Source organism: Oryctolagus cuniculus, chromosome 2 (genome assembly GCF_051225735.1).
Source record: "Oryctolagus cuniculus isolate XC-2025 breed Fujian yellow rabbit chromosome 2, ASM5122573v1, whole genome shotgun sequence".
NCBI lineage: Eukaryota > Metazoa > Chordata > Mammalia > Lagomorpha > Leporidae > Oryctolagus > Oryctolagus cuniculus.
The window spans coordinates 170,574,747-170,587,275 of record NC_142868.1 but is presented as its reverse complement, the minus strand read 5'-3'; the positions used below and the strand labels follow the sequence as shown (position 1 = coordinate 170,587,275).

At 42.5% G+C, this 12,529-nt stretch overlaps 1 protein-coding gene across 2 annotated transcripts in view; it reads left to right on the top strand.

Annotated features, from left to right (window-relative positions):
- Positions 1-11,162, top strand: part of QPCT (glutaminyl-peptide cyclotransferase) — a 48,256-nt gene extending 37,094 nt beyond the window's left edge. For both annotated transcript variants that reach the window (XM_008254537.5, XM_089327728.1), the window contains exons 4-7: positions 3,474-3,650; positions 5,900-5,999; positions 8,762-8,878; positions 10,542-11,162. In XM_008254537.5, coding sequence (XP_008252759.3) covers positions 3,474-3,650; positions 5,900-5,999; positions 8,762-8,878; positions 10,542-10,693 — 546 coding nt within the window. In that variant the 3' untranslated portion in view covers positions 10,694-11,162. The remainder of the gene's footprint in view (positions 1-3,473; positions 3,651-5,899; positions 6,000-8,761; positions 8,879-10,541) is intronic.
- Positions 11,163-12,529: the final 1,367 nt, after the last annotated feature.

Sequence of the window (12,529 nt, the reverse complement as noted above, 5' to 3'; positions counted from 1 at the left end):
AAACCTTGGGAGGTAGAAAACAAGGAAACTGTACCTTCAACACTGAAGAAATTTACAACCCAGGATCCTTATCCTCAATCAGTCGAATTTGGAAATAGAATGAAGATGTTATACAATGTGTGAAGTCTCAACAGGATTCATTCTCATATGCTGTTTCTTTTTTAGAAGTTACCTAAAGACATGCTCCAGAAAAACCAAGGAATAAACCAAGGGAGGGGAAGTCAGGGGGTTCTGGCCACTGGAGACCCTGTATAGGAGAGGCAGGGGGAGTCCCCAGGTGATGGTGAGGGGGGCCTTTGGATGGCAGGTAGGCAGCAGGCCTCATTGGCAGCCAGACTGGGCTGGAGCAAATCTAAGGACAGCACTCTGGGAGGGGTTCATAAGTACACAAGAAACTGAAGTGCTGTTGTCTCTGGAATGTTTGAGCAGATGTTTGTGTAGATGTCCTAAGCTCAAATAAAAGAAGCCAATGAAAAAGAGAGGGAGATGGGGGGAACAGTGGGAAATAGGTTTGCAGAGGCAGGGTGGCCTGGACTCTGTGTGTGTGTGTGTGTGTGTGTGTGTGTAGAGGGGGGTGGAGGGGAGGAGAACGAGAGGAAGAGGGATGCATATAGGGAGGTGGTTTTTGGTTTGAGTAACTGCAAGGGTGTTGTAGCCATCAGTGTGGTTGGGGAATGCTGTTGGTAATGCACATCTCAGGAGGAACATCACTATTTGACTTTAACACTTTATGTGTGAGATGTCTATTAAACATCTGTGTGGAGATAATCATCTGGCAAATGAGTATACAGGACTGGAGATCTGATGTGAAGTCTGGGCTGGAGATACACTGTTTGGAATTGTTGATAAATATGTGTGTGTGTTGGGGCCGGCGCTGTGGCACAGCAGGTTAACACCCTGGCCTTAAGTGCCGGCATCCCGTATGGACACCGGTTAGAGTCCCGACTGCTTCACTTCTAATTCAGCTCTCTGCTATGGCCTGGGAAAGCAGTGGAAGATGGCCCAAGTGCTTGGGTCCCTGCACCTGCGTAGGAGACCTAGAGGAAGCTCCTGACTCCTGGCTTTGGATCGGCACAGCTCTGGCAGTTGAGACCCACTGGGACCAATCAAGTGACCAGAGGATGGAAGACCTCTCTCTCTCTCTGCCTCTCCTCTCTCTGTGTAACTCTGACTTTCAAATAAATAAATAAATCTTAAAAAAATGTGTGTGTGTATTTTATATGTGTGTGTGTATTATGTGTGGATATTTGAAGATACTTCAAAAAACTTCATGAGAAATGGAATCAAAAGATATGTTTATTTTTATGAAACTATTTTAAATGCATGCCTGTAAGGAATCTTTAAAAATTCATGAAAAATGCATATAACTAGGGAAACTATGTATGGATATGTATAAATCTATAAAAATATATGCATGTATATACTTCAAAGCCACAATAATGAATACCAAGGGAGCAAATGTAGACAGAAAAGAAACGAGAACCAAGGAGCAAGCCCTGGACTCTCTAGCCTTAAGAGAAATGAAGAGAGCCATCAGTGTTGACTGAGGTAGAGGAATATAGGATCCTGGGAGCCAAACACAGCAAATGTATCTGGGAGGGAGTGATCAACTACATGAAGTGTTGCCAAGGGGTCAAGAATGTTGAAGACTGAGAGTTGACCTTTGGACTTGGCAATGTAGAAGTTGTTGCTGTCCTTTACAAGAATGGCTTCAGTAGGTGGTGGAGATAAAGCCTGACTGGCATGGATTTAAGAAGAAGAATTGTGAGAACAGACAACTCTTTCGAAGAATGCGGCTGTTAATGAGACAAGCAAAATGGGACAGTAACTGGTCAAACACTTTGCAATGAAGCAACAGCATGTTTGTAGGCTGATGGGAATTATCCAGCAAAGGTGGAAAAATTAATGATGTAGGAGAGAAATGATTTCTGCTGGAGTGGTGGCCCTAAATAGATGAAAAGAGATAAGATTTAGGGCACAGGCAGAAATATTAACATCTAATGTGAGCATTGCAAGAAGAAATCAAGGTCATCAGTTGGGAGTGTGGATGGGTGAGTTGTGTTGCAAGTTGGGAAGAGGAGGAATGTGGAATCCTAGAAGAGTAGGAGGGTGAATGAACTAAGAAAATACAGCTGGACTGTCAGTCAACATGAAAGGCCAATGCAAGGTTTGTGGTCATGAATTTTAAGCAAGACCTAATAGTGTGGTTGCATAGTTTTCTATTCAGCTGCATGAGCGTTGGCACCAAGTAGGCAGAGAGTTGGACTTAATGTCATGTTTTTGTCATGAGAGTTTGACCAGGGTGGAGAGAGGCAGGAGAGTGGTAGGTGTTTGCTAGGAAGTGATTAGAATTATTGACTGGAATTTAAAATGAATCTGGAATGAAGTGAGAACATTATGAGGGTGAAGGACATAGCAAGATGAAAGACTCAATGGATTGGAGATTCCAATGGGGTTGAACAGTTGCGGGTGTTAGAGTACCAGAATCTGAGAGGTGAGGGTTGCTCTCAGACAGTGGTAAGATATAAAGCCAATCAGAATTCTGGTAGTCTTCCTAGTTCTGCTCAAATATAGTCTTTTTCATGAACAAATCATTCCTTGACACCCCAAGGTATCTACATCTCAACCCATCGAATTTCCAGAGGACTTTCATGTTACCTCTGTGGCCCTTGGCACTTTTTGCTATGCTCATGTGTTTGTTTTTCTCTCTCCAACCTAACTTAAATGTAAGTTTTTTGAAGGGAAAGGTCATCGATATTATTCCTGCAGTCACTGTAGCATTCCTAAAGCAGATTCTTGAACATAAACTCTAAAAAAAAAATTGCAGCCTTACGTAAGTTGAGAGGTAAGCAAGTGCTTCAGTTGTTTTAGGTTGACTTCCCCAGGGAGCACACTCAGAGAGGAAGTTCAGCATTTAGGTCATTCAGTAGGGAGTGGCCTTGGATCCACACAGGCAGCAGGGAGAGGAAAGAAATCAGATTAGGCAGAGGGGAAGTTGAGCTGCCGTGCAGGTTCAACAGCTTCAGCCAACCTCTGGGGAGCTCTGGAGATGCGGTGGTGCTTTCGAGAGCCCCCGGTACCTGAAGAGGCCAATCGTTGGGTGTAGGACACCCCTAGGAGGGGCAACTGAGGCAGTCATTAAAGTGGCTGCCAACTCTGCCAGCAGCTGGGGTAACAGCTCTTGAAGAGGCACCGGGTGGCGTGTCACAGAGCTCATCGATGTAGTTCCATTACTTGAAAGTTCTCTGAAGGCTAAGAATATTTTCAGAGGGAGTGGGAGAAGGTGATACTGGTACGGGTGAAGATTGTGCCAGATGTGATGACTTTCAGAGAGGAAGTGGTGCGCAACACATTTTGGCACCGTTTTACTTGCTTTGGTATCTTGTGTTTTTCACGGCCCAGTAAAAAAGGAAAGTGTGCGATTTTTAAGTCTGTACGCACGTTTGCCATCTCTTTATTGTTCTTTTCGCCAGAATGTGTCAGACTCCAGGACAGCCGTCTCACTGCAGCTGATCTTCTTCGATGGAGAAGAAGCTTTTCTCCACTGGTCGCCTCAAGATTCTCTGTACGGGTCCCGGCACCTGGCTTCGAAGATGGCATCGACCCCGCACCCACCTGGAGCGAGAGGCACCAACCAACTGCATGGCATGGTTAGTCGGTGTGGTTTCCATGGTGCTGCATCTGCAGGCTCTGCTTGCAAGGAAGAGACTGCCAAGGCCAAGTAAAGACCTCAAAGCACCGCGGCACCCTTGGAGCAGAGTGTTTATAACAGAGCATTCCTTGGCAGGCATTGGGTGTTTGAGGAATCCCAGAGCTAAAAAGAATGACTCTGGCTTCGGAGCCATGTTTGACTGAGTTTAATTAAAACAATGCAAAGATCAGATGAAGGGAACATCAGTTCCACTTTGATCCAATGGGAGCACATGCCCCTAGTACTGAATTGCGATGGAGGTGCGGATTCCCTCATTGAGGCCTTTATAAAGGCAGAGGAGCCTGGGGTACTAGGGATGGGAATGAAGTCTTTCTTTGGTGACTCTCACAGTGATGCCAATGTGTATGTGACATTTTAGTGTGTTGGTTTTGATGTGGCATTTTTGATATGGAAAGAGGCACCTTTTGATGCTGCTACTAGCGCTAAGAATAGTTGCAACATGCAGCCCTATTTCATCCTCTTCCTGGGCCCTACACTGCATTCTAAATCACATATCCTGCCCCTGAGTCCGCTCACCACTCTGATTCTCTTATCATATTTGATCTCAGTCCCTAAGTCCTCACTAAGCCCAGTTTAGAACCTCATGTGACCCTAAAGACTCCCTTCCCAGTGTCTTCATCCATGCCTGACCATCATCCCCTCGGTGTACTGCCAGCCCCTCCGTTTGTCCTTGGTTCTGCCACTGACCTTCACCCTATGGGTCCAGATGGCCACCTTGAATGCCTTCTAGGATTCTAACATACTTGACATTGGCATTGTCTCCAACCCCCTGTTGTCTGCTGGAAGCTCACATTGGATCAAGGGAACATGGTCAGCACCTCATTTATTCACTTGTTCCAGGGTAGATAAGATGGATTCTGAGAAGGAGGGGAGACCTGGCTGATCAGTAGTAGAAACAAAATCATTTCCATATCAGTCCAAATAGAAGACTCCACAGTGGTGCTTAAGACTGTTTTTTGCAGAAACAAAATCTTAGTAGCTTATTCAACTCTGATATTTTTTTTCCTACTCCAAACACACCATTTTTTTTTTACCATGAATACATTTAATTACCGTTCATGGGTTTATTCATACCATGTCTTTAGAAACATAAACTGAGAATATTTATCTACTCTGTGTCAGGACCTATGATAAATATTTACCTACATGCTATGTCACTTCTAATCAGGTGGTCTTCATCTAGGGGTAGTCTTGAGAGATTCCTCAAGTCTGCTGTTGTTTTACGGCGCCAGCAAGTAAAGGAACACTGGTTTAATTATAGAGCCTTATAACCAGACAGGGCCTTTTCAGATCAGCTAATTTGAACTCCTTGTTTGATACTCAAGGAAACAGAGATCCAGAAACACGATGTCATGTAGCTCTTGTATACCAAGTTTTTCTTATATTCTGCTTGATTAATAAATAATTACCGTTCTAGTGCTTTCCTATAGACAGAGCACAAACTAAGGGTAAAATGTCTACTTTTTTTAAAAAAAGATTTATTTGAAAGTCCGGGGAAGAGAGAAGGAGAAACACACACACACACACACACAGAGAGAGAGAGAGAGAGAATCTTCTATCCACTGGTTCGATTCCCAGATGGCTGCAATGTTCCGGGCTGGGCAAGGCTGAAGCCAGGAGCTAGGAGCTTCTTCCAGTATACCATGGTGGGTAACAGGGGTCCAAACACTTGGGCCCTCATCCACTGCTTTTCCGTGACCATTAGCAAGGAATTGGATCGGAAGTCTAACAGCTGGAAAACAAACTGGCACCCACATGGGATGCCGGCATTGCAGGCAACAGCTTTATCTGCTACGCCACAATGCTGGCTCCAAAATGACTACTTCTAAATGGGATAGAAGATCAGACCAGCATGGATTCCCATCTGAAAATCAAGTAAATGTGTTTTTTTCACTCTATGAAATATTTATCCAAATGTTCTCATTGTAATTTATCTTTGGTGATATTCTTTTGGGATTGCTCACAGAAAGAATCAACACTTTGCCATTTGTTCACACTGCAAAATCAAGATTTAACAATTCTCCAAAATAATTAGCACACAATGTTATTAAACCTTTGTTATTTATGTAACTCTCATATTATTCTCAATTACAAAAGTGCAGCTAGTTTTGACTGTTTTTCATTATTGATGACAATTAAGCGTGTTTTGATGACAGAGATTGAATAATACATTTTTTTCTACCTTAGGATTTATTGGTCTTATTGGATTTAATTGGAGCTTCGAACCCAACATTCCCCAATTTTTTTTCAAACACTGCCAGATGGTTTAATAGATTCAAAGCAATTGGTAAGCATCATTTTTAAAAGTCGTTGTTTGTTTTATTTATTATTCAAAAAAGCAGAGTGACAGAAAGGGAGGGAGAAACTGAGAGAAATATCTCCCATCTACTGGTTCACTCCCCCAAATGCCTGCAACAGCCAGGGCTGGGTCAGGCCAAAGCTAGGAGTCCAGAACTCAGTCTGGATCTCCCATGTGGGTGGCAGGGACTCAACTACTTGAGGCATCACATGCTGCCTGCTTATGCTCATTAGCAGGAAGCTGGAATGGAAGTGGAGCTGGGACTTAAACCCAGGCATTCCAATATGGGATGTGAGCAGTCCAAGCCATGTTTTAACTGCTATGCTGAATGCCTGCCCCACCACAGCTATTTTTAAAGGCTTAAACAATTTCTTCCTACTGACAAATGCTGAATTTAAAATTTAAGAATCTGTGATTTAAATATGTAATAAACTTTTTTCTGCCTTTTTCCTATCTTCATTGATTATTTTATTATTCCTGTTCATATCTGTAAGTCCCATTTATATTGTTGCAGGAAACTGTATTTTGAATTTAAACCATAAAATACCACATTTCGTGTTTGTATATCCTTAGAAACGAATTGATGATATTTCCCCAGAGTTTTGTTTGAAACCTATGAAATGTATTTCTAGGAAAAATTTTACTCAGCAAGGCCTGTTGGCTAATGATGAAAGTCAAATTCTTCTAATGATACCAAAAGATTTTCCTTTCCACCACTGTCTTTGTCATCTCCGATATTTTTTACCTTATGTGGACATCATTTTCCTTTAAATCTAGTGCAATCTCTGCCAGTTTTCCAAAGATGTAAGAGATCAGGACACAAAAGAAATCCAGATTCTTCCAGAACCATTAAAAAGGGGATTTAGAGTTGGGTAAATGAGAGGACAGCAGGCCAGATCAGGCCAGGCCAACCAACAAATCAGCATCTGTGGCGAAGACATTGGCTTGGGTGCTGGAGGAAGGAAAAGAGTAACTTCTTCCCTTCATTCTTCTACCTTCTCTCCCAGAACAAAGCAAAACAGAACAAACCTGTCAGACAGCAGAGAAAGATGTAAATGAAATAGACCCTCATTGAAGAATCTAGTCCAGGAAGCCACTTCTGAGGCAAGAACTTCATGCTAGAAATTCCTTCTAGCCACACACACTTCTTGAAACAAGATAGAATAATATTAGTTCTGAGCAGTAATTCTTAATTCATGCTTTTGCTGTGAGTTAAGAATTGGTCAACATCCAGATCTAGAATCAAATGAAAAACCTTCTCGCTGAATCTCAGATGCTCCTCTTTGGCGAGTTTCAATTCCTGGTCTGAAAGAATTGTTCTTCTGGTGTTGTGAATATGCACTGAGTGGATCTATTCCTTGCAGCATGTTTTCCTTATTTTGATGGTAACCTCGAGTTTGGCTTTCCTTAGAGGATTTTACATACTTTTCCTGTTTCCTGTAACAGATTGAACTTATATCAGTCACTGGTACTTAAATGAAACTTTAACCCATTGTGCTACCCCTCCTAGAGGTATTTATACTTCAACTGTATCTCTAATTATATAAGGAAAAGTTGTATACAATGATAAAGGAATTCTAGATATTAACAAACTGAAAAGAATATTGTTTTTGTGGTGATCAGGGCTTTCTCAGTGTTCCTAAAATCATATTACATACGTTTGCTTACCAGCTGGTCTGCTTTAACCTTTAGATTTAGCAATTAAAAACCCCAAATACCCTAGGAAGTTTCATTTGGTTATCTTCTAATCTTGTGATCTCTTGGGTTATGCACATATGTTACAAGATGACAAGGGTGATGGGACGCAGGCCAGTGGTTCTCAAATTTTCTTGTGCCTCAGCATCACCTAAAGGGCTTTTTGCAACACAGGTTGCTAGGTTCCACCCCCAGGCTTTCTGACTCAGTAAATAATTATCTGAGTGCCTAGATAATTTGCCTTCCTAACAAGTTCCCAGGTGATGCTGCTGGTCAGTGGCTACACTTTGAGAAGCATCGCTGTAGGTCGCTATCCTTTTCCCATAGAGTGATCGCTTGATGTATTTCATCCCCATTCTGTTTGACTATTCAAACCCACGGCCTCTGCTCCTAAGGCATGCTTCAGAAGCGTCTCCACTTGTGTTTCCCCATTCTCCATTAGTTTTCTCACTTTCCATTTCCTCTTTGTTCTTAGTTCTACCTCTACAAGGAGTCTCCCCTGTAAGGTTAGAGCCATGTGTGACTCTGCTCTGGCACGCTCAAGTTTGACCCCAAAATTTATTGTCATGGGTGTAGTCATACTCAGTGCTCTATAGTATATTTTTTAACTGTTTGTTGTTGTTTAAGGTCATTTTTAGTTTTTTTTTTTTAATTATTTATTTGAAAGAGTTAGAGATCTTCCACCTGCTAGTTCACTCCCCAGTTGGACGCAATGGCCGAAGCTGGGCTGATCCAAAGCCAGGAGCCAGGAGTTTAATCTGGGTCTCTCCCATGGGTGCAGGGGCCCAAGCATTTGGGCCATCTTCCACTGCTTTCCCAGGCACATTAACAGGGAGCTGGATCCGAAGTAGAGCAGCTGGGACTTAAACCAGTGTCCATATGGGATACTGGCATTGCAGGCAGAGGCCTAACCTGCTATGCCACAGTGCCGGCCACTCTACAATGTTTTTAAATGATGGCCATAAGCACTAAGATTTCAAACTCCTTGAATAAGGATGTATTCCTCGTCTTGATCAGATAAAATATTCATGTATCTGATTACTTATCATTTGCAGAACAAGAACTTCACGAATTGGGTTTGCTCAAGGACCACTCTTTGGAGAGGCAGTATTTCCAGAACTTTGGTTATGGAGGTCTGATTCAGGATGACCATATTCCATTTTTAAGAAAAGGTAATGTGCGTGTGTGTTCATGTCTGTTTTTTCTACTTATTTTACTTATTCTACTTTATGTGCATTTTGAAATTCCAAGACTACTTATCACTTATCTGCTCTTAAGAGTAGAACGAGATCACATTTCAGCCATGACTCCTTCCAAAACCTTGTTTAGTTTCCTGGTGTGGTGACATAGCTTTTTTCTAGCAGTGAAACTCTTCAGGGGTCTAATTACTGCTTACCTTTGACAAACTAAACATAAAGAGTAATTGGTGCCTTTTGAATCACTAAGACCATCCTTAAACATTGACCTTACTAAATTTTTCCCTACTTTCCTGTGTTTTTGCTTAGGAGTTAGAGTTTTCCTTTAAAAATGTAAATCAAGGGGCCTATGCTGTGGCACAGAAGGCCAGGCCTCTACCTGTAGTGCCAGCATCCCGTGTGGATGCTGGTTCGAGTCCTGGCTGCCCTACTTCTGATCCAGCTCCCTGCTAATGCACCTGGGAAAGCAGGGGAAGATGGCCCAAGTGCTGGAGCCCCTGCACCTATGTGGGAGACCCGAAAGAAGCTCCTGGCTTCAGCCTAGCCTAGCCCAAGCTGTTGCTGCCATTTGGGGAGTGAAGCAGTAGATGGAAGATATTCTCTCTCTCTCTCCTTCTCTCTCTGTATCTCTGCCTTTCAAATATGTCTTTAACAAATGTAAATCAAATCATGCCACTTTCCTGTTTTAGAGCTCTACTGGCTTGTCCTTTGGAATCAGACCCAAAGTGTTTCCCATGACCTACAAGGGTCTCCATCTTCTGACTCTGTTCCCTCTCTTCTGCATCACCTCCTGTCTCCAGCTGTTGCTCTGATCCAGCCACAGGCCAAGCACATTTCTGCCTTAGGATCCTCGCACTTGCTGATACTGCTGCTTGGAATGGGCATTACCAGTCCTCTGCCTTCCCCTGGGTGCTTCTCTCAGTTTAAATACTGGGTTCTCAGAAGGTCTTCTCTGACCTTAAACATCCTCTTTGTTGGTTCTGCTGCCGGCCTCTCACTCTATATTCCTTTACTTTCTTTTATTATTCTTAATAGGCCCTTATCAAATCCAAACGTTACATGTTTTTAAAAAATTAGCTCTATATCTGAGAGATATCTCCCATCCTTTGATTCACTCTCCAAATGCTTGCAACACCTGAGGCTGGACCAGGCCAAATCTAGGAACCCAGAATTCAATCCAGGTCGCCCACATAGGTAGCAGGAGCCCAACTACTTGAGCCGTCACCTGCTCCCTAGGAAGCTGGTACTGACGCAGAGCTGGGACTTGAACCCAGGCACTTTGATATGGGATGTGGGCATTCCAAGTGCCACACATCTGCCCCCAAACGTTATGTTTTCGATGTTTTACCTGCTGCTTTCTCCACTGGAATGAAAGCTCCAGGTGGGAGGGGTTTTACCTTTTCACTAATGAAACCTCAACACATTGAACAGGGACGGATGCGTAGTGGTTACTTTATAGCTACTTGGTTTATGAGTGAATGATTGTGGAGTACCAGGGTAGGATCTCAGGTTAGCGGGAGGTGGTGATTGTCAGGCTTGTTTCTGTGGTAGAGCTTAGGAGTTTCTGCTTGCAGAGTAACGCTTTCTGCTCCCCTCCTGGAAGCTTGCTCTTGGTTACAAGTCCGTTCTTTGTTCCTAGGCGTCCCGGTTCTGCATCTGATACCCTCTCCTTTCCCTGAAGTCTGGCACTCCATGGATGACGACGAAGGAAGTCTGGATGAATCAACCATTGACAATCTAAACAAAATCCTACAAGCTTTTGTGGCAGAATATCTGCATTTGTCATTCTGATGTAGTGTTTGGTAATTGCTTCTAGTACTGAATTCAAAAGTCAAGATTTTTAGTAATCTGATTCCAAACATATGCTGTGTGAAATTCGTATCCTATAGATTCATTCCGTAGGTGGCTTTGAATATGTGATCAGTGAATCCTAGACTTATATTGTGTCCTAAATTGCTCATTAATTTTCATTAAAGATTAAAATAAAGAGAACATATGAAGGAAACAGAAAAGAAATATCTTTTAAAAACTTTAGTTGAAATGATGAAGTGAGGTTAGATTCATTTATTCAACAGGATTGTTTTCTAAACAGTATTTAAAAATGATGATATTATTCAATATGTAGCCTTAATTTTATGACTTTTCATATTTGGAAATCTATTACATATAATACAAAACAGAAATATAGTTTGAAGTCTCTCACATTGCTTTACGAAATCTTTGTGGGATTAATTTAATGGAAATAAAAATAAGAATTAAATACCATGTTGTGAATTTTTACTTTTTATATGAATGAATAATTATACAATTTAATGCCATCCAGTTTTTATAGTTTATAGATTTAATATATATATATTTTTTTTTTTTTTTTTTTTTTTTTTTTGTGACAGGCAGAGTGGACAGTGAGAGAGAGACAGAGAGAGAAAGGTCTTCCTTTTGCCGTTGGTTCACCCTCCAATGGCCGCCGCTGCAGCCGGCGCACCGCGCTGATCCTGGCAGGAGCCAGGAGCCAGGTGCTTTTCCTGGTCTCCCATGGGGTGCAGGGCCCAAGCACCTGGGCCATCCTCCACTGCACTCCCTGGCCATAGCAGAGAGCTGGCCTGGAAGAGGGGCAACCGGGACAGAGTCCGGCGCCCCAACCGGGACTAGAACCCGGTGTGCCGGCGCCGCAAGGTGGAGGATTAGCCTATTGAGCCACGGCGCCGGCTTTAGATTTAATATTTTTATTTTAAAAATAATGTAGTAAATAATGAAAACTTTGGGAAATGGATAAAAGGAGAAAAGTACAAAAAAAAAACCCCATTACATTAACAGAATCACCATTACTGCTTTAGTTTTTCCTCACTTTTTTTTTTTAAAAGATTTATTGTATGCATTTTAAAGACAGAGATGCAGAGAGAGAGAGAGAGAGAGAGAGAGATCATCCATCCTCTGGTTAACTCCCCAGATGGCCTCAACAACTGGGGCCGGGCCATGCCGAAGCCGGGAGCCAGGAGCTTCATCCTGGTCTCCCCTGTAGGTGCAGGGACCCAAGGACTTGGGCCATTTTCTGCTGCTTTCCCAGTCAGGGAGGTGGATCTTAAGTGGAGCAGCCAGGACTTGAACCAGTGCCCATATGGGCTGCCGGCATTGCAGGTGGCAGCTTGATCCATTGTGCCATAATGCCCAACCCCTCTCACAATTTTTAAATGCAGATTTTCCTTAGGCATAATCAAATTGTATCTATAAATTCTTCCATATAATTGTATAAATTGTATCTATAATTCTTTTTTCTTCTGTGAAACTATGTAATTGCCAAACATGTATTGGTGTTTTGGTTTGAAATGAAGGCAGAAAAAACTTGTGCAGTGTTCGCTTTACAGTCTACATCAAGGTAGCATCATGGCAGCAGAGAGTGCTGATGATTTTTGTGTAAATTATGTGGTACTCAGGTTTGGTTAATTGCCTGTGGCATTTTTCCCCCTGCAAACACATAGGCACTCAGATTGTCTTCAGCTGTGGGGAACAGTTATCTAGAAGCACAAACTTGGTCAATTAAACCATTAGGAAATTGAAGCTGCCACACAGATGAAGTTAGTTGGAGCCTCTGTCTGCTGTGTGTTCCCTGTCCAGAACAAACATTTAGCA